Consider the following 21,563-nt stretch of genomic DNA (forward strand, 5'->3'; position numbering starts at 1 on the left):
ATTTTTGGCACCTAGCTCTAGTATTGCCTACAAGTACAAACATCTCTCTCTGTCCTATCATACTTTTCTGTAATCTGAAAGGCCTCCATCAGGTCATCCCTCAGTCTCCTCTCTTTCCTGAAGAGGAGCAGCTCAGCTTGTATCTTTTTTTAATAGGTGTAAACTCTCAATAACAACTTATATTTGTTTAGTGCCTTTAACATAAGAAAAGTCCCAAGGCGCTTTACAGGAGCATTATACAAAGCTCGACACTGAGCCACATAAGGAGAAATTAGGACTGATGACCAAAGGCTTGGCGTAAGAGGTAGATTGTAAGGGGGGGTTTCAAGGAGGTAACAAAGACAAAGAGATTTCGGGTGGGAATTTCAGAGCTTAAGGTTTAGGCAGCCCAGACCATGGCTGCCAGTTATGGAATGATTAAAATCAGGGATGCTCAAGAGGCCAAAATTGTGCAGATCTCAGCGAGTTGTCATACTGGCGGCGATTGCAGGGGGGAAGAGGGATGAGGCTATGATGGGATTTGAAAACAAGGATGAGAATTTTAAAATCAAGGTGTTGCTTAATTGGGAGCCAGTATAGGTGAGTGAGCCGGGGGTGATGAGTGCAAGTTAGGACAACAGAATTTTGGATGACCTTAACTTTACGGTGGTTGGAATGTGGGAGGCTGGCCAGGAGTCTGTCTTAGTGGTCAGTTCTGGAGGTAATCAAGGCATGGAGGAGGGTTTTAGCAGCAGGTGAGCTGAGGCTGGGGCAGAATTGGTTAATTTTACAGAACATAAGTATTGCTGAAAACAGATTTTATTTATTCATTCTTGGGATGTGGGCTTCACTGGCTGGGCTAGCAATTATTGCCCATCCCTAGTTGCCCTTGAGAAGGTGGTGGTGAGCTGCCATCTGGAACCGCTGCGGCCCATTGTTGTAGGTACACCCACAGTGCTGTTAGGAAGGGAGTTCCAGGATTTTGACGCAACGACAGTGAAGGAACGGCGATTACATTACCAAGTTAGGATTGTATGTGACTTGGAGGGGAACTTCCAGTTGGCGGTATTCCCATGCATTTGCTGCCCTTGTCCTTCAAGATGGTACTGGTTGTGGGTTTGGAAGGTGCTGTCTAAGGAGCCTTGGTGAATTCCCGTGGCTGAATTAAAATAAAACCACAACCATCTTCCTTTGTGCTAGGTATGACTCCAAACAGTGGAGCGTTTTCCCCCTGATTCCTATTGACTCCAGGTTTGCTAAGGCTCCATGATGCCACACGGTCAAATGCAGCCTTGATTACAGGGCAGTCACTCTCCCATCACTTCAGTGAGTTGTTCAATTGTCATCCACCATTCATGACTTTGGAGTTCAACTCTTTTGTCCATGCTTGAACGAAGGTTGTAATGAGGTCAGGAGTTGAGTGGCCCTTGCACATCCCAAACTGGACGTCAGTGAGCAGGTTATTGCTAAGCAAGTGCTGCTTGATAGCACTGCTTATGACTCCTTCCATTACTTTACTGATGATAGAGAGTAGATTGATGGGGCAGTAATTGGCCGGATTGGATTTGTCCTGCTTTTTGTATACAGGACAACCTGGGCAATTTTCTGCATGACCGGGTGGATGCTAGTGTTGCAGCTGTACTAGAACAGCTTGGCTTGGGGCGCGGCAAGCTCTGGAGCACAAGTCTTCAGCACCATTGCCAGAATATTGTCAGGGCCCATAGCCTTTGCACTATCCAGTGCCTTCAGTGTTTCTTGATATCACGTGGAATGAATTGAATTGGCTGAAGACTGGCATCTGTGATTCTGCGGATCTCCGCAGGAGGCTGAGATGGATCGTCCACTTGGCATTTCTGGCTGAGGATTGCAGCAAATGCTTCAGCGTTATCTTTTGCACTGATGTGCTGGGCTCCCCCATCATTTAGGATGGGATATTTGTGGAGCTGCCTCCTCCAGCTAGTTGTTTAATTGTCCACCGCCATTCACGACTGGATGTGGCAGAATTGCAGAGCTTAGATCTGATCTGTTAGTTGTGGAATCGCTTAGCTGTGGCTATCACTTGTTGGTTATGCTGTTTGGCTTTACAAGATTGACAGCTCATTTTTAGGTGTGCCCGATGCTGCTCCTGGCATGCCCTCCTGCACTCTTCACTGAACCAGGGTTGATCCCCTGGTTTGCTGGTAATGGTAGAGTGTGGGATATGCCAGGCCATGAGGTTACAGATTGTATTTGAGTATAATTCTGCTGCTACTGATGGCCCATAGCACCTCCTGAATACTCATTCTTGAGTTGCAAGATCTGTTTGAAATCTATCCTATTTAGCACGGTGGTAGTGCCACACAACATGATGGAGAGTATCCTCAGTGTGAAGGCAGGACTGCGTCTCCACAATGACTGTGCAGTGGTCACTCCTACCGATTACTGTCATGGACAGATACATCTGCAGCAGGCAGTTTGGTGAGGATGGGGCCAAGTGTCTTTTTCCCTTGTGTTGGTTCCCTCACCACCTGCTGCAGACTCAGTCCAGCAGGTATGCCATTTAGGACTCAGCCAGCTCGGTCAGTAGTGGTGCTACTGAGCCAGTCTTGGCAATGGACATTGAAGCCCCCCACCCAGAGTACATTCTGCGCCTTTGCCACCGTCACTGCTTCCTCCAAGTGGTGTTCAACATGGAGCAGCACTGATTCAACAGCTGAGGGAGGAAAGGAGGTTTCAGCAGGAGGTTTCCTTACTCATGTTTGATGTGATGCCATGAGACTTCATGAGCCCTGGAGTCGATGTTGAGCATTCCCAGGGCAACTCCCTCTTGACTGTATACCACTGTGCTGCCACCTCTGCTGAGTCTGCCCTGCCGGTAGGGCTGGGGATGGTGATGGTGGTGCCTGTGACATTATCTGTAAGATATGATTCAGTGAGGATGATTATGTCAGGCTGTTGCTTGACTAGTCTGTGAGACAGCTCAATTTTGGCACTAGCCCCCAAATGGAGGGGGACTTCACAGGATCCAAGGGCTGAGTTTGCCATTGTCATTTCCGGTGTCTTGGTCGAGGTTGGGTGGTCCACCGGTTTTATTCCTCCTTTGAGACTTTGTAGTGGTTTAATGCAACTGAGCGGCTTGCTAGGGCATTTAAGAGTCAACCACATTGCTGTAGGCCTGGAATTGCATGTAGGCCAGACCAGGTAAGTACGGCAGATTTCCAGATTAGTGAACCAGATGGATTTTTACAACAATCGACAATGGCTTCATGGTTATAATTAGATTTTTATTTCCAGATTTTTATTGAATTCAAATTTCACCATCTGCCATGGCGGGATTCGAAGCCGAGTCCCCAGAGCATTACGCTGGGTGTCTGGATCTCTAGTCCAGTGACAATACCACTACACGATCACTTCCCCCATTGAAGCTTTTTGTCTTTCACTCATCCGGACATGTTGCAAGAATACCATTATAAGGGGAAAACAACAATTTATATGTATGAGAAGAGAGTGCTGTATCCATTTGGGCATACATAGTGCCTTTAAAACTGAATTCAACTGCACAAGTTACCAAGTTCATAAGTTCAGCAAATACTGATGCACTCAATGGTGGTAGGTGTAGACCGCCATCTACCACATAGATCATAGATCGTTCTACCTACCACACAAATGAGTAATGTGGTGTTTAAATTTCAGTGTCAGTGTGATACTCGGTATGTAGGCCGTACATCCCAAAGACTAGCGGATTGTATCAAATGGCAATTCCCAGCCGCTGTTCACAATGGGCAAGGTATAGACCATTCCCAACCAGCACGTGCTTGCAAAACTCAAAACACAATGCCCAACATAAGATATGATTTCGTGATTGGACAACACTTGCTAAATAGTCCTCAGTGTGCTAAGAATTACTCTGACAACCAATTTAAGATTGTCAGTCGGGCTCGCAGTGTGGTATTTGCATACACTAGAAGCTACGTATATTAATATACAGTGCCCTGTTTACAGTCAGAAAGTAGCATGTCCATTCATTGCGCCTGTTTCAGCTAAACAAAATAAGTGACAGCCATTCACTGACTCATTCCTCAGGGCAATGCCTTGACTAATCATGGTCAAGCTGCCTGGTTTAAATTTCAAGCAATGCTTGGCAGTTAACTCAGTCACCATCAATTGGTGCATTCTCTATGGCAAAGCCTCTACCAATCGGAGTCCACTTGTCAACAAATCACTCTCTTTTTCATACAGTATCAATTGTTGTTTTCCCCTTATATTAGTATTCATGCGAAGTGTACTGCTGAGTGCAAGACGAAAAGCTTCAGCTTGTCTCTTTTTTCAGCAATTCTCAGGTCCTGTACTACCAAACGACAAATTTTACAGAGCTGGAAATGAGCAATAGAAATTCAATAATCTGAAATAGAAACAGAAAATGCTGGAACAGGTCAGGTAGCAGCTGTGAAGAGAGGAGCAGAGTTAATGTTCAGAATTCAACCTGTAACATTGTAACTCTGTTTCTCTCTCCACAACTACTACCTGACCTGTTGAGTATTGCCAGCATTTTCTGTTTTTATTGGAAACAGGCAGTCTTCGTGATTTTCCAGAAGCTTATCTCAAGGTTATGAATAGTCTGGTTCAGCCTTTGGTTATTGCCAGGGAGGGGGATGGAGCTGATGGCTGGGGAACTGAGTTTATAGCAGGGACCACAGACAATGGTTTCGATCTTCCCAATATTTCTTTGAATCTCAGAAAAGAACAGGACTGGGTACTAAATATTCCTGGGTACAAGGCGTTCATGAAAGCTAGGAAAGGAAAGAAAGAAAGGAGTAACACCTGTACTCAGTAAAGAGGACATAACAGTGCTGGAGAGAGAGGATATCCTTGAGGAGCCAAGGACAGAATCTATTTGGTTAGGGCTAAGAAATAATCGAGGTGGTATTAACTACTTGGTGTGTTAGTGGCAAAGATATAGAGAAGCAAATTTACAAGGGAGGTGCAGAAACTATAGAGTAGTTATAATAGAGGAGTTTAGTTATCTGAATATAGACTTGGGTAGTAATAAAGCTCAGAGAAGGGGCAAGAGGTGTGTTCGGGAGAATTTTCTAGATCATCATGATTCTGGCCCAGTGAGGAAGGAGGTACTGCTGGATCTGGTTCTGTGAATGAGATGCATCAAGTGTCAGTTGGGGAACATTTTGGGAACTGTGATCATGATATCTTAAGGTTGCGGAAAAGGACAAGGAGCAATCCTGAGTAAAAATTTATTTATGGAGTGCCAACTTCGATGGGGCGAAAAGAGATCTGGCACAGGTAAATTGGAGTCAAAGATTGGAAGGCAAGACTGTAATGTAACAATGGGCCAATCTTCAAAGAGATAGTTTGGGAACAGTTGAGGTGCGTTCCCATGAAGGGGAAAATTAGGGCAAACAAATCCAGACCTCCCTGGATGACAGTAGTGATAGTCATAGATGATGCCAACAAAGGGTGCATATGACATCTTTCAGGTGGATCATACAATTAGGAACCAGACTGAATGTGCAAAGTTTAGGGACAAGTGAAAAAAAAGAGAAGCTAGGAGAGTATGAGAAGAGAATGGCAGCTAATATGAAAGGGAATCTGAAAATCTTCCATAGACCGATAACGAGTAAAAGGAGAAGAACCAATTCGGGACCAAAGAGGATATTAATGCATGGAGGCAGGGGGGTATAGCTGAGATACTAAATGAGTAATTTGCAGAAGTCTTTACCAAGGGAGAAGATGCTTCCCAACTCTTAGGAAAAGAGGAAATAGATGAGACACTGGATGGGCTTAAAAATTAATAAAGAGGAAGTATTAGATAGGCTGGCTGTACTTAAAGTTCATAAGTCATCAGGACCAGATCATATTCATCCAGGATACTGGCGGGGCCGGTGGGTAAAGGTGCAAATTGCAGAGGCATGGCATCATCTTCCAATCCTCCTTAGATACTGGGTTGATGCCAGAGGACTGGACAAATGCAAATATTACACCCTTGTTCAAAAAGGGTGCAATGATGAGCCCAGGAACAACAGGCAAGTCCAATCTCTGTGGTGGGGAAGCTTTTAGGAATGATAATTCAGGACAAAATAACAGTGGACAGATGTGGATTAATTAACGAAAGCCAGCTGAGGACAAATCATGTTTAACTAACTACTTTTGAGTTTTTGAAGAGGTAGCAGAGAGAGTTGAGTGATGGGAAAGAGAATAGTGGTCAGCAGTTGTTTGTCCGACTGGAAGAAGGTATATGGGGTTCCGGAGGGGTCAGTGTTAAGACCCCTGCTTTTCTTGATGTATATTAATAACCTAGACTTGAGAATACAGGTCAAAATTTCAAAATTTTCAGGTGACACAACTTGGAAACATTGAGAACTGTGAGGAGGCTACTGATAAACTGCAAGCAGTTATCGACAGGCAGGTTTAATAGGCAGGGCTATAGGGAATAGCTAGGAGATGGTACAAGGTGTGCTGCTCTTGCAGCGAACTGGCAAGGGCATGATGGGCCAAATAGCTGCCTGTGCTGTAACAATTCTATGATTCACTATTTAGTTATATCTCAGTTCTGTCATTCTAGTAAATCCTTTTTGCACCTTCTGTAGTACATCTGTAATATGGAGACCAGAACTGTTCATAGTACTTCACGGATCTAAGCACGGTTCTATACAAGTTTAACATTACCTCTGTGCTTTTTATTGCCCATCTGTAACTGGGTGGCATGCTAGGCCACTTCAAAGTGAAGTTAAGTGTCGTCCCTGTTGATGTGGTACTGGAGCCACAACTAAACCAAATTGGCTAAGACTGCCTTGCTTCCTTCCCCAGTTAGTGAACCAGTTGAGTTTTCATGACAATCCAACAAGCTTCAGTTTCTATTTCCAGATCTTCTTGCGTTTAATTCAGTTCTCAAACTGGAATTTGAATGCACCTTTTGGGTTATTAATGCAGTTACCTGGATTACTTGTCCAGTAGCTGTACCAATTATTGTAGAAGGTGAAAAATTCTTTTCTTGTTAAAAGAACTTCAACATACTGTAAAACAGAGTCCAAAAAATTTGATCAATGTACAGTTACCATCTGCGGAGGAGGGCTATACTAACCAGCAATGGTAAATTGAATAATCAATTGTAATTGAAGAGCAAAACCATATTATTCTAATTCCTTCCCTCCTCGATTATATCGCTTCATTGCTTGAGAATCAGACTGTTTGTCTTTATAAAAACAAAAAACTGCGGATGCTGGAAATCCAAAACAAAAACAGAAACAGAAATACCTGGAAAATCTCAGCAGGTCTGGCAGCATCGGCAGAGAAGAGTACAGTTGACGTTTCGAGTCCTCATGACACTTCAACAGAACTAAGTAAAATTAGGAAAGGAGCGAAATATAAGCTTGTTTAAGGGGGAGGGGGGGGTTTGTTGGGACAAGCAGCCAGTGATAGGTGGAGATAACCAAAAGCTGTCACAGACAAAAGAACAAAGAGGTGTTGAAGGAGGTGATATTATCTAAAGGTATGTGCTAATTAAGAGTATAAGACAGGACAGTTAAGGTACAGTTGCTCTTGTGGGGGTGGGGGAATACTAAAAGGTAGAAATAAACAATGGTGGAAATACATTTAAAAATAATGGAAATAGGTGGGAAAAGAAAAATCTATATAATTTATTGGAAAAAACCAAAAAGGAAGGGAGAAGAAACGGGAAAGGGGTGGGGATGGAGGAGAGAGTTCAAGATCTAAAATTGTTGAACTCAATATTCAGAACAGAAGGCTGTAAATACCTAGTCGGAAGTTTGCGTTGAGCTTCACTGGAACAATGCAGCAAGCCAAGGACAGATATGTGGGCAAGAGAGCAGGGTGGAGTGTTGAAATGGCAAGCGACAGGGAGGTCTGGGTCATGCTTGCGGACAGACCGAAGGTGTTCTGCAAAGTGGTTACCCAGTCTGCGTTTGGTCTCTCCAACGTAGAGGAAACCGCATTGGGAGCAACGAATGCAGTAGACAAAGTTGAGGGAAATGCAAGTGAAATGCTGCTTCACTTGAAAGGAGTGTTTGGGCCCTTGGACGGTAAGGAGAGAGGAGATGAAGGGGCAGGTGTTGCATCTTCTGCGTTTGCATGGGGAGGTGCCATGGGAGGAGGAGTAGGGGGTGATAGGGGAGTGGACCAGGTATCCCGGAGGGAACGATCCCTACAGAATGCCGCCGGGGGGGTGAAGGGAAGATGTGTTTGGTGGTGGCATCGTGCTGGAGTTGGCGGAAATGGTGGAGGATGATCCTTTGAATGCGGAGGCTGGTGGGGTGATAAGTGAGGACAAGGGGGATCCTATCATGTTTCTGGGAGGGAGGAGAAGGCGTGAGAGCGGATGCGCGGGAGATGCGCTGGACACGGTTGAGGACCCTGTCAACTACCGTGGGTGGAAAACCTCGGTTAAGGAAGGAGGGTATGTCAGAGGAACTGTTTTTGAAAGTGGCATCATCAGAACAGATGCGACGGAGGCAAAGTTAACTGAGAGAATGGGACGGAGTCCTTACAGGAAGCGGGATGTGAAGATCTTTAGTCGAGGTAGCTGTGGGAGTCAGTAGGCTTGTAATGGATATTGGTGGACAGTCTATCACCAGAAATTGAGACAAAGAGGTCAAGGAAGGGAAGGGAAGTGTCAGAGATAGACCATGTCAAAATGATGGAAGGGTGGCGATTGGAAGCAAAATTAATAAAAAATATTCCAGGTCCCGACGAGAGCATGAAGCAGTACCTTAATTAGCACATTCCTTTAGATAATATCACCACCTTCAACACCTCTTTGTTCTTTTGTCTGTGACAGCTTTTGGTTATCTCCACCTATCACTGGCTGCTTGTCCCAACAAAAACCACCCCCCCCCCCACTTAAACCAACTTATATTTCACCCCTTTTCTAATTTTACTTAGTTCTGTTGAAGTGTCATGAGGACTTGAAACGTCAACTGTACTCTTCACCGCCGATGCTGCCAGACCTGCTGAGTTTTTCCAGGTATTTCTGTTTCTGTTTTTGTTTGTCTTTATATTTCAGTGGCTTGCTCCTCTTGTGCTTAAGGTTGGAGGTAAATGCTCTGTTGTGGAACTATGCTCTATTGGTTTTGAAATAAGAAAATACATGAACTGTGATAAACATGCATGATTCTGAGCATCGAGATTTTTGCTTTCATCATGTTTTCATTGCTTTGTTTTACTGAACAGTATCCGAAATGAAGTGCAGCATAATGCTAGCAATACGTGGTACTGAACCAATTGTGCTTTTCTTCCACACAAGACAACAGCCTCTTGTCATTTCCCTTATCTTGCAATCTCTTCGTTACAGGAGAGAAGTTGGCAATGTAGATGACAGCCAAACACAGAACTGTGAAGAGATGCAGGATTTTATTCATGATTCATCAAAGTTGGCTGGTAAGATATTATCTTTCATTAACTGGAGTGACTAACTTGAGACTACAAGAAGTCTTGTTATAAATTGTTGTTGATGAACTATGTATTTCTCACCTACAGTGTTATAATTTTTGAGAGTTAATTACCAGATATTCCTCTTGCACTTCTGTTGCTGAAAGCATGTTAAGTTGCATTGTGATCTGAGGCTATAGAAAAGCCCACCTCTCTTAATTGCATCGTAGCCATAAGAAGTTGGCATAGAGGTATGCAATGATGAAAGGGTGAAAGGCAATGAGGAGGATCCCCTTAGAGAACAGGCACAATATGTTTGCTTTTTTTAAACGCTATTGCACTTTGTTATGTAGTGGGTTCAGATATTTGCATCAATGGACAGTGAATCTTGCAATTGGCCATTGTTAATATTTGTGACCTTACTTCTCTAAAATTGGAACGATTGATTTGAAACAATTTGTTGGGTTAAATTTAAATAGCGGACTTTATAACATTTTTGGCCTTGCATCACCATACTTCAATTTATATTTACATTGTAGGTTTATATTTGCTTTTTCCACCACCGCCCTCCTCAGTCAGAGCTGATTCCAGTGTTAATATCTAAGCCATTAATGTCACTTAATGGTAGATCTAATGGAGATATGCTCAAGGCTTGTGCACAGAAATCATGCCCAGGTTAACTCAGTTCCTTTCAAAAACTAAACACGAGAAATATTAAGTTACATGATGTAAGTATAAAGAGGGCAGCCAGGTGAATTACTGCTGAATCTCAACTGTATGCTTCTTATTGTACTCTTATTTGCATGCATTCTCTTGTTCTGCATCACTTGGTATTCTATTTCCCTCAACCTTTTTTTGGGATCTACTTCTGTGCATTTCTTTTGCGCTCTCATTGGATTTTAATTCCCTTCGCTTTGTCTACCATCCCGTGCCACCCCCTCCATCAGCTCAACAATCCTCTCAATCAACATAGATGCATTTTATAAATTTGAGAAATATTCTTCTACCTGACACGAAGATTAGTGTTCATTGTTCAAAGCACTGTTTTACACTTATTTTTGCCATACTACCTTTTGCAACACATCAAAAAAAAAAATCTTCTCTTCCTTCAATTGCTCTGCACAATTCCTAGCGATAATGTCAGGCAGACATATGTTTATCTTCCAGACCTCTCATATCGAGATTGTGAAAGCAGCTCATGTGAATGGGTATTGTCCATGATGCACTTTCCCTTCGCTGATGCGCAAAGCATTATGGTTCCATTTATTGCTTCCACTGCACACTGTTACTGTGATTGGGAATTCAATGAGTGAGAAAATACATTTCAGTTTCCTTGATACAGAACACTGGAGCTCCACTATGCTGTGCTATGTAATGAAGATTTTCACTGTTGAGGGCAGATAAATATTAAACAATACTGCATTTTTCTTTCTGGATTCCTGATTTCCAGCTTTTTCCTCATTCATTTGATGCCTCATGCAAGCATTAACCAACAGAATAAAAACCTCTGCTATTAAGCTACCCTGAGACCAGGACTTTGTGACTTCATTTGATCATGTAATTGTGCTTCATGTGATCAATGCTTACACCTCCTTTATATCACATTAAAGTGCAGGTGCACCTATTGCTTATGCAAAATAGCAAACAGTCCCAGATAATTCACCATGGGAATGAACACTTTTTTGATTGTCTACATCTGTTGCAATAATGTAGCCAAGGCTAGTGACAAGAAAGCAAGACTAAAACATCTGCCCAAGAGACCACCAACAGATGCTAACATTGCAGATGGTTTGCACGATAGTCATTCAGTGACAAAGGCAGGGTACTTTGACAGCGCAGTGTTATTAATCTCTGACAAAAAAAGTAATGGGTGTTTTGAGCAGGCCAGAAAGCCGCCTTTAATCAAGAACTAATTGATAAGAAAGAGACTTTATTAACTGCTTAACATCTGTAAAATGTGATTAGGACAACGGACTTCTCCTGCTTCATGATGGGTTTTTGACATTTTTTGTGAGCTATATGTGGTGCAACACAACTTCCTCAGAAGTGGAGAGCAGGATTTTGCACCTCATTAACTCTGTTGTCTTCCAAGTTATATTTTTCCTTTGACATGTACCCAACAAATACTCTTCTTCAGCGCAAAAGTATAACTGCCCGCTTGTTAGAACCTTTCATGTCTGCATTCAGTGCTTAAAAAGTAAACCATTTCCACATGCCCATCCCGTCTCATATTTAAAGAAGCTAAACCAATTGCAATTTGAGTTAGGAAGATTGCTGAAAGTTTACCAATTAACAGTTTGAGCATAAACGTAATTTAAACTTTTTGATTCTTTTTAAAAATAGAAAGCATTCATACTTTCATTATACATTATAGTGGATAACCCAGTTTGTGTTTACTGGAAAATAGTTTAACGGCCTCTAAGTTTTTATTGGAATTTAACGTAGTTAAGGTCAGAGGTGGTCATGGGTGGAAGCAGCACAACCTGACAGGGCTGTGCTGTAGCATTTTCTGGGTTGGATCACTATTGTCATGTACCTGCAGGCCAGTGTGCATGTTCTTATTGGCATTAGCCTATCCCTCCCTACACAGGGGTGTATTTCGCATTTGTGAGGCAGTTCTGCGGTCTGTACTGCAGGAAAGGAGTCTAGATTGCTTAAAGTTTTCCCACATTGAGTTCTGCCTCAGAAGCAAAACTTTTCCAGAGGGCAGTGATTCACCTTATTTTAGCTAGCAGTGACACTTGTGCTAACCTGAGCAATTCAGGTGGAATTTGCACCTGTCAGGACAGGCCTAATGGTCATCAAGAATGGATCAGAGGGGGCATGGATACTGATCAAGACATCCAACGAGTGAGAAAACGCTTTTGGGTTTCCTTGATACAGAACACTGGAGCTCCAGTGTGCTGTGCTTTTTGAGAAGATTTTCACTATTGAGGGACAGATTAATATTTAGCAATAATTGCATTTTTCTTTCTTTCTGGATTCCTGATTTACAGCTTTTTCTTCATTCATTTTGATGGCTCATACAAGCGTTAACCTACAGAATAAAATCTGCTGATATGAGACCAGAGTTTTTGTTTGTGACTTCATTTGACTATGTAATTGTGTTTCATGGGACCAACACTTGCACCTCTTTTATACCACATTACCGTGAAGTGCAGGTGCACCTATTGCTTATGCAAAATAGCAAACAGTCCCAGATAATTCACCACGGGAATGAACATTTTTTTATGGTGTACATCTGTTGTAATAATGTAGCCAAGGCCAATGACAAAAAAGCAAGCTAGATTATTTCCAAAAATTTGATTCAATATAGGACTAGAAGATGAGTGTAACTGTGATGCTCTGGCCATATCCTCTCCAGTTTTCATCTGTCCAAGAGGGCTGGATGCAAAGGGCTGTGATAATTAGCCGTATGAGCTTAATTTGACAATTACATCTAACATTCTATCATGACGGTTTCTTTCCAAATTCCCTTTGGTCCTTTTCCTGTTACTTGGTAGCTGAGGTATCATTCCCCTCTGTCTAGACCTTCTGGATGTTCGTTCCTCAAACAGCATTTGCATCTACCTTCAGTCAGAAGTGCCAAGTGGATGATCCATCTAGGCCTTCTGAGGCCCCCAACAGAAGTGTGAGGTCATCCACTTTGGTAGGAAGAATAGAGGCATGGATTATTTTCTAAATGGGGAGAGAATTCAGAAATCTGGTGTGCAAAAGGACTTGGGAGTCCTAGTCCAGGATTCTCTTAAGGTTAACTTGCAGGTTGAGTTGGTAGTTAGGAAGGCAAATGCAATATTGGCGTTTATTTCGAGAGGACTAGAACATAAAAGCAGGGATGTGCTGCTGAGGCTTTATAAGGCTCTGGTCAGACCACATTTAGAATATTGTGAGCAATTTTGGGCCCCGTATCTCAGGAAGGATGTGCTGGCCCTGGAGAGGGCCCAGAGGAGGTTCACAAGAACGATCCCAGGAATGAAAGGCTTAACATATGAGGAACGTTTGAGGACTCTGGATCTATACTCGATGGAGTTTAGAAGGATGAGGGGGGATCTGATTGAAACTTACAGAATATTGAAAGGCCTGGATAGAGTGGACATGGGGAAGATGTTTCCATTAGTAGGAGAGACTAGGACCCGAGGGCAGAGCCTCAGAGTAAAGGGTAGACCTTTTAGAACAGAGATGAGGAGAAACTTCTTTAGCCAGAGAGTGGTGAATCTATGGAATTCATTGCCACAGAAGGCTGTGGAGGCCAGGTCATTGAGTATATTTAAGACTGAGATAGATAGGTTCTTGATTGGTAAGGGGATCAAAGGTTACGGGGAGAAGGCGGGAGAATGGGTTTGAGAAACTTATGAGCCATGATTGAATGGCGGAGCAGACTCGATGGGTCGATTGGCCTAATTTCTGCTCCTGTGTCTTATGGTCTAAACTTTAAAACGTACCTGGATCTACACCTAAAGTGCTGTAAGCTGCAGGGCTATGGGCCGGGTGCAGGAAGGTGGGATTAGAAAAGGCACCTGGGTGTCCTCGAGCTGGCATGGACAAGATGGGCCGAATGGCCGCCTGTGCTGTAACTTTTCTATGGTTCTATAAGCGTCACAGATGCTAGTTTTCAGTTAGTTCACTTCACTCCATGTGATGTCAAGAAACGGTTGAAGGCACTGCGTACTGCGAAGGCTATAGGCCCGGACAACATTCCGGCAGTAGTACGAAGACTTGTGAGCCAGAACTAGCTAAGCCCGTAGCCAATCTGTTTGAGTACAGTAACAACACTGGCGATGTAGAAAATTGCACTGGTATGTCCTATCCACAAAAAGCAGGACAAATCCAACATAGCCAATTACTGTCCCATAAGCCCACTCTTGATTATCAGCAAAGTTATGGGAGGTGTCAGCAGTACCATCAAGCAGCACTTACAGAGCAATAACCAGCTTACTGATGCTGTGTTGCATTCTGCCAGGCCTACTCGACTCCTAATTTCATTACAGCCTTAGTCCAAACATGGACAAACAGCTGAACTCAAGGAGAGGTGAAAGTGACATGGCAGCATTTGACCAATTGTGGCATTTTTTTCTCTTTGTTTGTGGGATATGGGCTTCGCTGGCTGGGCCAGCATTTATTGCCCATCCCCAGTTGCCCTTGAGAAGGTGCACTGCCTTCCTGAACCACTGCAGTCCCTGCAGTGTAGGTACACCCACAGTGCTGTTAGGGAGGGTGTTCCAGGATTTTGACCCATCGACAGTAAAGGAACAGCGATATCTTTCCAAGTCAGGATTGTGTGTGGCTTGGAGGGGAACTTCCAGGTGGTGGTGTTCCCATCTATCTGTTGCCTTTGCCCTTCTAGATGGTAGTGGTCGTGGGTTTGGAAGGTGCTGTCTAAGGAGCCCTGGTGAATCCCTGCATCACGGAATCTGAGCAAAACTGGAGTCAATGGGAATTGGGGCAAAAACTCTCCACTGATTGGAGTCATACCCAGCACAAAGAAACATGGTTGTGGTTGTTGGATGCCAATCCCCTCAGTCCCAGGACATTGCTACACGTGTCCCTCAGGGTAGTTTCCTCGGTCCAGCAATTTTCAGCTGCTTCATCATTGACCTTTCTTCATAAGGCCAAAAGTGTGGATGCTCAGTGAACAATGTTCAGCACCATTCACAACAAGCGGTCCGCTGGCATATGTAGCAGAACAATATCCAGGCTTGAGCTTATAAATGGCAAGTACCAGGCAATGACCATCTTCAACAAGAGATTTTAGCCATCTCTCCTTGATATTCATTGGCGTTACCATCGCTGAATCCCCCACTATCACCATTCCGGGGATTACTATTGACCAGAACCTGAACTAGGCCAGCCATATAAATACCGTGGCTACAAGAGCAGATCAGAGTCTGGGAATTCTGCAGCATGAAACTCACCCCCCAACTCCAGACAGTCTGTTCACCATGCACAAGGCGCAAGTCAGGATGAGTGCAGCTCTTAGAACACTCAAGAAGCTCAACCCAATCCAGGACAAAATTTGATCAGCACTCATGCACCACCTTAAACATTCACTCCCTCCATCACCGATGCACAGTGAGAACAGTGTGTCCCATATACAAGATGCACACCTTCAACAGCACATTTCAAATCCGTGACCTCTACCATCCAGAAGGACAAGGACAGCAGAAGCAAGTTCCCCTCCAAGACACACACCATCCTGACTTGGAACTTCCTTGCCATTCCAGCATTGTCGCTGGGTCAAAATCCTGGAACTCCTAACCGCAATACGGGTGTACCTGCACCACTTGACTGTAGCAGTTCAAGAAGGCGGCTCACCACCACCACCTTCTCAATGGCAATTAGGGATTAGCAACGAATGCTGACCTGGCCAGTGGCATCCACATCAGATGAAAGAATAAAAAGGCAATTTAAGTCTTATGTTTATGAGTGTATTGGAGTTTAAATAGCACTTGCTCCATAGGAGTTGATTCCCCTTTGGCTCCTGGAGGAAGGGTATGAATGAACATACCTCATTGCATCTTGCTAAGTAGAATTTTTACATGAATTGTTTAAAAGCACAGATGCCATATTTGTGGGGAAAAAACTGGGCAAGCCTGATGATGCCCTACTCAGCTCGACTTTGAATCAAATCTTGGATCATATATCTGGGAGTTCTTTGTTGTATCAGACTGGGGAAATTGCTGATAGACCCAGGAGAATTTTCAGGCATGCATATGAGCCCCTTTTGGATCAAAAGTGAAATTATAGAGTGTGCTTTAAGTCATCTTGTCTCCTGTGAAGGGATATGAAAGAGATTGGAAGGGGCCACGTACGTTGGAAGGTTTCACTCTCTGTACATAACCTTAAGCTCTGTGGTGAGGCTATTTTCCAAGTCATAATGCCTCCAATCTGGGCTACCCAGAAGTGCCACCTAAAGTTTGGAAGGCCTGGAGACTGGTATTTTCTTCCATTCAACTCATATCTTTGACCTCCAGCTTCTTTGCTCATGGCATATACAAGATCTCTGAGACAGTTGATTCTGCGAAGGTGTGATATGACAAAATGTATTTCCAACCTCAGAATTGTTTATTAGAGAGTTGATAGTTAATCCGAGTCACATTCAGCGTTCATGTTGCATTTAATAAGGGTTCTCATTCATTTATTGTTTTAATTGGTTCAGAAATTGGAATACAATCAAACTGGAAAATGTGAAGTTTAAACAATGAGGAGTTACCCCTTTATCAAGGTAGTGTTGAAGGAAGAGGAGATTAATTGTGTCACCATCCCTGTGACACTATGTCTGCAATGGTTTCACTTTCAGGAGTTTGAATAACGATAACATTGTGTCCAATCATGAGAGTGGGGAGTAAAGATCACAATCCCAATTCTGCATCTAAACAAAGAAGGTGAGCCTTATATTGCCTAAACAAAAACAGAATTACCTGGAAAAACTCTGAAGGGTCATGAGGACTCGAAACGTCAACTTTGTTCTTCTCCGCCGATGCTGCCAGACCTGCTGAGTTTTTCCAGGTAATTCTGTTTTTGTTTTGGATTTCCAATATCCGCAGCTTTTTGTTTTTATCTCTTATATTGCCTAAGTTCACCCAACCTTCACATTTATTTTTAATTTAAATTATTTGTGTGTTAAAGAGCTTTTGAGCTGTTGGTGTTTATTACAGTATGTCACGACTCACTGGAGATAGTGCACTGTAATATCAAGCCCCAATGTTCCCCGAGCTGCGATAAATGTGAGAAGTGTGAAACCACCAGATTGCTCCAATTCTACATGTTTAATTTAGATTAACAGAATATAAGCATCAGGTTTGTAAACTTAGTAAGTAAATAACTGTTCATTGAACAAATTGTCTTTACCTAGTTGCAAAAAAAAAGAAAAATGAACTTTAACTTCTAACACTATAACTTAAACTCTACCCCCTTCTTAAATCCCTATACACACACGCACACAAAAACATGCACACAGACAAAAGACACACAAAATATGGATTTTAAGGGTGAGATAAAACAGTTCAATAGCAACAATCCGGAGTACAGGATTCGATAGGTTGATTTTGATCTATGTCTTCCAAATTCCTTTCAGTTCTTGTTGATGACACAAAGTGGTTTTCCAGCACAGTGGTTTTTCCCTTTTCCTTTTTACAGGGGTTTCCTCAGAGAGAGCAGGTTATAGAGATATGAAGAAGAGAGATTTTTTTAGATGTTTTCTCTTTGCAGGCCAGGAACTTTCTACTGTACTATTACCACAAAAACCTCTGGTTACCTGGCCAGGAACCAATTAAAATGCTGTTATCAGGCAGCTCCCTTGGTCCAGGACTTCTTTCTGGCACCATCCTGTCTCTTATGGCACACTCTGTTCCAGGACTGCAACATTTCTATATCTTTCATTCTGCTCCAGTGGACATGTCCTTCAAATGCAGCAATTGCAATTCTAATCCACAGTCCAAGAGAAAATAAAAAGATATGTCCCTTACAAGCGATAGACTGGATAACTGTCAAATGGTGAAACTCAGCTAAACAACAAAGTGTATTAACAGTAGCATATACTGGATATTTAGTTTTGAGTATGTTAACCACCAATACTCAGGTCATTTTAAAATCTAGAACATTAATCCCAGTTTTGTTTGAGTGGGTCCTTGTTCTTCAAGTTTCTATCTAGTAGAATGATGGCACAGTGGATTAGTACACAAGATGTTGTGCTGACAAAGCAATTGGGAAATTTCTATTCTGTAAGGACACATGATAAGTCTTCATTGTGTTACGATCTCCTTAGAGACCGATAACGTTTAAAGAGAACTTCAAACTTCCAGTTAAGAGCTGAAAGAATAAACGTCATGATTTCATGTCTTAAAACTTAAACTGTAATAAATGACTAAAAACACCTGTGACTAAGCACTGTTTTCTTTTGTAGGTAACATAATTTAAGCTTTAGACATAAATGGTTCCTTTTTACTTATTGCGCTTCACACTCTCCACAGAATTACTGTTCTTATTTCAAAGAGTTCACTTGTTCACAGCATGGGTGGGTTGCAATGGGTGGCTTCATTTTTAATTTCCCAGCTGCGTAACCTCTAATCCCAGAACTATCTAAGTATGAGGGTTCATTGTAAACTTCTTCCTCCAGCTTAAAGCAAGTCTTTCAGCCTTCTTTAACTCCTCATGAACTTGGTCTTTAACCTGAGCCCGTGCTCTTACCTGGCTGATTCTGTCTCTTGCTGTCTCCTTCTCAGTTGGCGACAAGCCACACTAGACAAAACAGCAACTGCTTCCTGTCTGTTATATACCTGGGTTTAAAGGGCAGCCTGTAACCTGATCTCAAAATGGCTTCCTTTTCCCCTTGACAGGAGGAAACACATTAGCTTTGTATCAAAGAAACTAGGACCAGCAGTAGGCCATTTGGCCCTTTGAGCCTGCTCCGCCATTCAATATAATCTGGCTGATCCTCTATCTCAACGCCATATTCCCGCTTTCTCTCCATACCCCTTGATGCCCCTAATATCTAAAAAATTATCAATTTCTTTCTTGAACATACTCAGTGATCCAGCATCCAGAGCCTCCTGTGGTAGAGAATTCCACAGGTTGACCCCCCTCTGAGTGAAGAATTCTTTCCTCCATCTCAGTCCTAAATGGCCTGGCCTGTATCCTGAGACTGTGGCTCCTGGTTCTAGACTCCCCAACCAGGGGAAACATTCTCCCTGCATCTCTGTCTAGCCCTGTTAGAATTTTATACTTTCAATCAGACCCTCTCTCATTCTTCTAAACTCTAGTGAATACAGGCCCAGTCGAACCAATCTCTCCTCATATGACAGTCCTGCCATCCCCTCTATGGGAACCTCTGTTGCACTCCCTCCATGACAAGTATATCCTTCCTTAGGTGGGGAGACCAAAACTGCACACAATACTCCAGGTTTGGTCTTACCAAGTCCTTGTATAATTACAGTGAGACATCCATACTTCTGAACTCAAATCTTCTTGCAATGAAGGCCAACATAACATTTGCCTTCCTAATTGCTTGCTGCACCTGCCTGTTTATTTTCATTGACTGGTGTACAAGGACACCCAGATTCCTTTGTACATCCACATTTCCCAATATATCACCATTTAAATAATACTCTGCCTTTCTGCTTTTCACACTGAAGCATATAACTTCACATTTATCCACGTAATACTGCATCTGCCATGTGTTTTCCCACATACACAACTTGTCTACATCGCCCTGAAGCCTCCTTGCACCCTCGTCACAACTCACAACCCCACCGTCATCAGCAAACTTGGAAATATTGCATTTGGTTTCCTCATCCAAGTCACTTATATGTATCGTGAATAGCTGGGGCCCAAGCACTGATCCCTGTGGTACACCACTAGTCACCGCCTGCCATCCGGGAAAAGACCCATTTATTCTCACTCTCTGTTCTGGTCTGTCAACTAATTCTCATTCCATGCCAATATATTACCCCCTATCCCATGTGCTTTAATTTTGCCCACTAGCCTCTTACTACTATCAAAAGCCTTCTTGAAATCCAAATTCACCACATCCACTGGTTGTTCTCCCTTTTCTATCCTATTAGTTACATCCTCAAAAAACTCCAGTAGATTAGGTAAGCATGATTTCCCTTTTATAAACCCATGCTGACTTTGTCTAATCCCGTTAATGCTTTCCAAATGTTCTGTCACCACATCTTTTATAATAGACTCTAGCGTTTTCCCCACTCCTGATAAGCTAACTGGTCTGTAATTCTCTGTTTTTCCCCCACCGTTTTTAAATACTGGGATTACATTTGCCACCTCCAATCTGTAGGAATTGCTCCAGAGTCTATGGAGTTTTGGAAGATGACCGCCAATGCATCCAGTATTTCCAGGGTAACTTAGTTTAGTACTCTGGGATGTAGATTATCAGGCCCTGGGGATTTTTCAGCCTTTAACACCATTAATTTCTCGAGCACCATTTTTTTTTTACTAATACTGATTTTCTTTAATTCCTTCCCCTCACTAGACCCTTGGTTCCCTAACATTTCTGGGCAATTATTTGTGTCCAATTTTGTGAAGACAGAACCAAAAAATGTGTTGCATTCTTCTGCCATTTCTTTGTTCCCCATTTTAATTTCCTCAGTTTCTGAATGTAAGGGACCTACACTTGTCTTTACTAATCTTTTTTTCTTCACATATTTATAGTAGCTTTAAAGTCAGTTTTTATGTTCCCTTCAAGTTTACTTTCATACTCCATTTTCCCCTTCTTGATCAATCTTTTTGTCCATTTTTCCTGAATTCTAAACTGCTCCCAATCTTCAGGCTTGCTGCTTTTTCTGGCAATTTTATATGTCTCCTCTTTGGATTTAATACTATCCCTAATTTGTTTTGTAATCCATGGTTGAGTCAACTCTCCTGTTTTATTTTTGCGCCAGGCAGGAATGAATAATTGTTGTAATTCATGCATACCTTCCTTAAATATTAGCTATTGCCTATCCACCATCAAACCTTTTGGTAAGGTTCCCCAACCCTTCATTACCAACCCGTGCCTCATATCCTCGTAGTTCCCTTTATTTAGATTCGGGACCTTAGTTTCGGATTCAACTTCACTCTCCATCTTAATGAACAATTCTTTCATTTTATGGTCGCTCTTCCCCACAGGACCCAGCACAACAAGATTGTTAATTAATCCTTTCTCATTGAACAGTACTCAATCTAGGATAGCCTGCTCTTTGGTTGGTTCTTCAACGTATTGGTTTAAAAAAACCATCACGTACACACTCCAGGAAATCCTCCTCCACAGTATTATGCTAGTTTGGTTTGTCTAATCTTTATGTAGATTAACATCACCCATGATTACAGTTATACCCTTATTGCATGTGTCTCTAATTTCCTATTTAATGCTTTCCCTTACATCTCCTATTTGGGGGCCTACAGACAACCCCCACCAATGTTTTCTGCCCCTTGGCATTTCTTAACTCCACCCAAATAAATTCCACATCATGATTTTCCGAGCCAATATCCTCCTTAACTTTTGCATTGATTTTCTCCTTTACTAACAGTGCTACCCCACCTCCTTTCTCTATTTGCCTGTCCTTCTGAAATATTGAGTACCTGAATGTTCAGTTCCCATCCTTGATCACCCTGCAGTCATGTCTCCGTAATTGCAACTATATCATAACCTCTTATATCTATTTGCACTGTTAATTCATTTACCTTCTTGTGAATGCTCCACACATTAAGATATA

The 21,563-nt window shown here is 42.6% G+C and overlaps 1 protein-coding gene across 7 annotated transcripts in view; it reads left to right on the forward strand.

Moving 5' to 3' along the window:
• Positions 1-21,563, forward strand: part of znf438 (zinc finger protein 438) — a 220,377-nt gene that overhangs the window by 152,667 nt on the left and 46,147 nt on the right. For 6 of the 7 annotated variants that reach the window (XM_041183616.1, XM_041183617.1, XM_041183618.1 and 3 more), the window contains one exon: positions 9,281-9,366. In XM_041183616.1, coding sequence (XP_041039550.1) covers positions 9,281-9,366 — 86 coding nt within the window. Of the gene's footprint in view, positions 1-8,570; positions 8,581-9,280; positions 9,367-21,563 lie in introns of those variants that run through there. The other variant, XM_041183622.1, reaches the window with a different exon arrangement.

The sequence above is a fragment of the Carcharodon carcharias genome, chromosome 3, assembly GCF_017639515.1.
Source record: "Carcharodon carcharias isolate sCarCar2 chromosome 3, sCarCar2.pri, whole genome shotgun sequence".
In the NCBI taxonomy this organism is placed as follows: Eukaryota; Metazoa; Chordata; class Chondrichthyes; order Lamniformes; family Lamnidae; genus Carcharodon; species Carcharodon carcharias.